This window comes from Dermacentor silvarum, chromosome 8, assembly GCF_013339745.2.
Source record: "Dermacentor silvarum isolate Dsil-2018 chromosome 8, BIME_Dsil_1.4, whole genome shotgun sequence".
NCBI lineage: Eukaryota > Metazoa > Arthropoda > Arachnida > Ixodida > Ixodidae > Dermacentor > Dermacentor silvarum.
This window is the reverse complement of record NC_051161.1, coordinates 172,076,453-172,080,276: the sequence shown is the minus strand read 5'-3', so window position 1 is coordinate 172,080,276 and position 3,824 is coordinate 172,076,453. Positions and strand designations below refer to the sequence as shown.

The 3,824-nt window shown below is 52.5% G+C and overlaps 1 protein-coding gene across 1 annotated transcript; it reads right to left on the bottom strand.

The window, feature by feature from the left end:
* Window positions 1–269: 269 nt before the first annotated feature.
* LOC119462584 (uncharacterized) lies at window positions 270–1,353 on the bottom strand. The gene has a single exon (XM_037723917.2). It carries the CDS (start codon window positions 1,336–1,338, stop codon window positions 481–483), a length of 858 nt encoding a protein of 285 aa, XP_037579845.2. The 5' UTR covers window positions 1,339–1,353; the 3' UTR covers window positions 270–480.
* Between the last annotated feature and the right edge of the window lie 2,471 nt (window positions 1,354–3,824).

Below are 3,824 nucleotides of genomic sequence, written 5' to 3'. Positions count from 1 at the left end.
ACCAAACAGGAGGACTTCTGCTTGTGGGTGTTGATTACTAAGGTCACTCAAACTGTTATTAAGTTTAAATGTGAAATCTGAAATATTATTTGGAGGCCTGTAGCAAACACCTAGAATGATTGTATGGGGGGAAGCGTGAATAATTAGCCACAATACTTCAAGATCAGAAGTGATGTTTTTGGCTACGGAGCACGATAACTGCTGGTGCACAGCAATCAGTACACCGCCCCCCCGCATGCCTTTGCGATCCTTTCGATAGACATGAAATTCCGGTAGGTCGGCTAGTACTTCTGTATCTGTTATATCTTCTGTTAGCCACGTTTCGGTTATCACCATTATATTACTGTTGGATGATAAAACAAGGTTGGAAAAAGCGTCACGTTTTGGAAGGAAACTGCGTGCGTTCGTAAAGATTACAGACAATGATATGTTAGATTTGGGCTTAACAGTGCAACGTACATTTTTACGACGGGGAAATTGCTATATTATTTCTTTGACAGATTGTGTTTGCTCGTCGTAGACGTAGCGCTTATGGCCCATATGCAGTGTTTTGAATCGCAGAGAGAAAGGTAATGATTTGCTTTTAGCGAAAGTAACGAGATGCCGGCGAGCGTTTTGTACGGAACGAGAGAAATCCTCTCCAACGCTGAAGCTGGTTCCTTTGAACTTGCGGCCGTTAGAAAGAACCAATTCTTTTGTTTTATGGAAGGTGAATTTCGCTATGATAGGACGGTGGCAGTTAGTATCTGTGCGATGACCGAGACGATGTGCGCGCTCAATTTCTTTCGGCTCGATACAAATATTCAAATGATCCTGGCAGTGCTTGATGATAAGTTGCTCGGTCTGGGCAAACGTCTCTGATCCAGTTGATTCAGGGAGGCCATAAAAAATAAGATTATTGCGTCGTGACTGGTTCTCGGCGTCATCAATACGCGTTTTAAGCCTGTGTACCACGGTGGCCACTTGAGCGGTACACGTTTTCACGGTTTCGAAGTCAGAGCGTAGGGAGACAAGATTTTGATAATGCCCCTCTAGATCAGTCATGCGCCTGCCCAGATCAGCAATAGCTTTGTCCGTCGACACTAGATGAGTTTTCAGGTCTTGAACCTGACTGATTAATTGCGACTGTCCAGCAGACAAGTTCTTCAATTCAGCTAGTAAAGCATCGGAGTCCGGGCCCGAGTTGCTTTCGACATCACCCGACATCATCAACAAAGCACGAATTACATCAGAACACTCAAGAGCGACAAGAAGGCAGCAGTGCGGGCTCGGCAGCTGAAGCAGGAAACGATTGCTAGACTTTTTAGAAAAAAGACTGTAAGCTTTACTAACCTGCATGACAAGAGTGAATGGATTAGCGGTCTGCGTCTGTGCACAGCCGCCGAGCCCACAAGGCGCCACCGGTATTGACTGCTCTTTTATAGTTGACCGGAGAGTTGATGTTGATGGCGACAGGTTTGTCCACGCTGCATCGAGCACTACCGTCTTCGGTAGCGGTGTCGTCGAAAACGCAGATCTGCCGCTACCGACGAAATCCGGGGGCCTGAAGGGCGGTGCAAATCCAGAGGTGCGCATCAGGGATGGGTGACAGGCAATCCTGTCATGTTCACCTGACCAGGCACGATATTGCAGCGGGACTGCCAGGGAAGCCGTCACTAAGGATGGAAGCAACAGGCGCACGAGTGCGCGCTGAAACACCTGCATGACAAGAGTGAATGGATTAGCGGTCTGCGTCTGTGCACAGCCGCCGAGCCCACAAGGCGCCACCGGTATTGACTGCTCTGTTATAGTTGACCGAAGAGTTGATGTTGATGGCGACAGGTTTGTCCACGCTGCATCGAGCACTACCGTCTTCGGTAGCGGTGTCGTCGAAAACGCAGATCTGCCGCTCCCGACGAAATCCAGGGGCCTGAAGGGCAGTGCAAATCCAGAGGTGCGCATCAGGGATGGGTGACAGGCAATCCTGTCATGTTCACCTGACCAGGCACGATATTGCAGCGGGACTGCCAGGGAAGCCGTCACTAAGGATGGAAGCAACAGGCGCACGAGTGCGCGCTGAAACACCTGCATGACAAGAGTGAATGGATTAGCGGTCTGCGTCTGTGCACAGCCGCCAAGCCCACTTCCCGGTTTACCTCCATTATACCGTACCCAAGTGGTCTGCTCAGACCCCTAATGACCCGGTTAGCCTCAAGCACCCTCCATTCCATCGCGCTAGCCTGGCCCCGGACATGTGGGATTGTGTATATGGTCACATGCACTTTCGCAGAGGTTTCTCTGAGTTTACGCAACCCAACCTCTAACTGTCCGTTTAGGTTCTGGCTCCTTCCCTTCAGCACATCGTTGAGACCAGCATGGATAACGACCAGATGTTCATGCTCGAGGTTGTCCGATACCACCTTCTGAGCTTTTGCCATTGCGTCAACCATGCACTTCCCTGACTGGGCCTCCACCCTCACCCGCCCGTCTGCCTTCACTGTTGTAAGGGCGCCCTCCTTAACCCTAGCTACGTTGGAGTCCCCCACCACTAGGACCCTTCGCTCTACACGTTTGCCTCCCGCCTGCGATTGTCGTCCTCCAGTTCGCGCTAGCTGGTTCTCCACCCGCCCTGCGCCACTGACACGTGACGATGTGCTCCCTGCCGTTCGTCCCTTCCCACCCGAAGCCTGCCGCACTACCTCGCTGTAGAGTTGTGGAACCGCCGTGTTGCCGACGGCTCTCGCCTGCTGTTCAACGGCCCCTAGGCGTCCCTCCCTGCTCTCATGGCATGCCTCTGCCTGAGTCTCCGCGCTGTCCCCGCGGCCCGCCTGAGCTGACCCGGGATTACGCGCCGGGATTACGCGCCTGGAGCTGACCCGGGAGCGTATTTCTATTTGCGCCCCCGTACAGCACTCGACCGCTGGCGCCGCGCTGCGCCGCTCGCGCGTACCACGTTTCTAGCCGCCGCCGTTGGAACGGAGGTACAGTTACACTGTAGTACAGTGTAACGGAGGAGGCGTGGACGGAGAACACGCGGGGTTGGGGGTGACTAGCCTGCTGTTAGGGGATCGGTGGTATTCCTAAATAAACGCATCACTGTTTTGATGATCCAAATATAATCTCACTATCAGGGAGGGAGCAGTCTACCTGACTGGAGCAGTATTTTTTTATTTGGGGTGTTGCTACGCTGCGCTCCGCAACACCCCAACGACCGCCGCTTCGCGTCGGCGCCCGGCACCACGGCTTCCGCCGTGGCGCCGGGGTTCAAACGACCGCGCTGGCAAACAGAGAGGAAAACAAAAGGAAAAGCGTGATATTAAGATAAAAAAAAGAAAAAAAAACGAGCCAAGGCAGGATTCGAACCCGCGTACACACGATCCCGAAGCGAGCGCCGTAACCACTTAGACATACAGCGACACTCGTTAAGTCGGCAAGCATGCGAACCATATTATTGCGCTCGAGCGCCCTTGGCAAAAGCAACCACCTCAAAACGCGGTACGCGCGAGCGGCGCAGCGTGGCGCCAGCGGTCGAGCGCTGTACGGGGGCGCAAAGTAATACGCGACCCGGGATTACGGATGGATGGATGGATGGATGGATGGATGGATGAGGCTGAACCCTTTAAATCGGGCGGTGGCATACGCCACCTAGCCATGGCTATTAACATAATTTGTACTTTGTGGTGGGTGAAATTTCACCCCTGCCTTAATTTTATCCACCAATCAGATAACCTCTGTTTGGTTATTTCTACCCGCTTAAAGTCTATTTTGCCTTCACTGTCCCTAAACCCCAATGCTTTGAAAAAATCAGCCCCGTTGCCTTGCACTGTAGGGTTAAGCCCCTTACA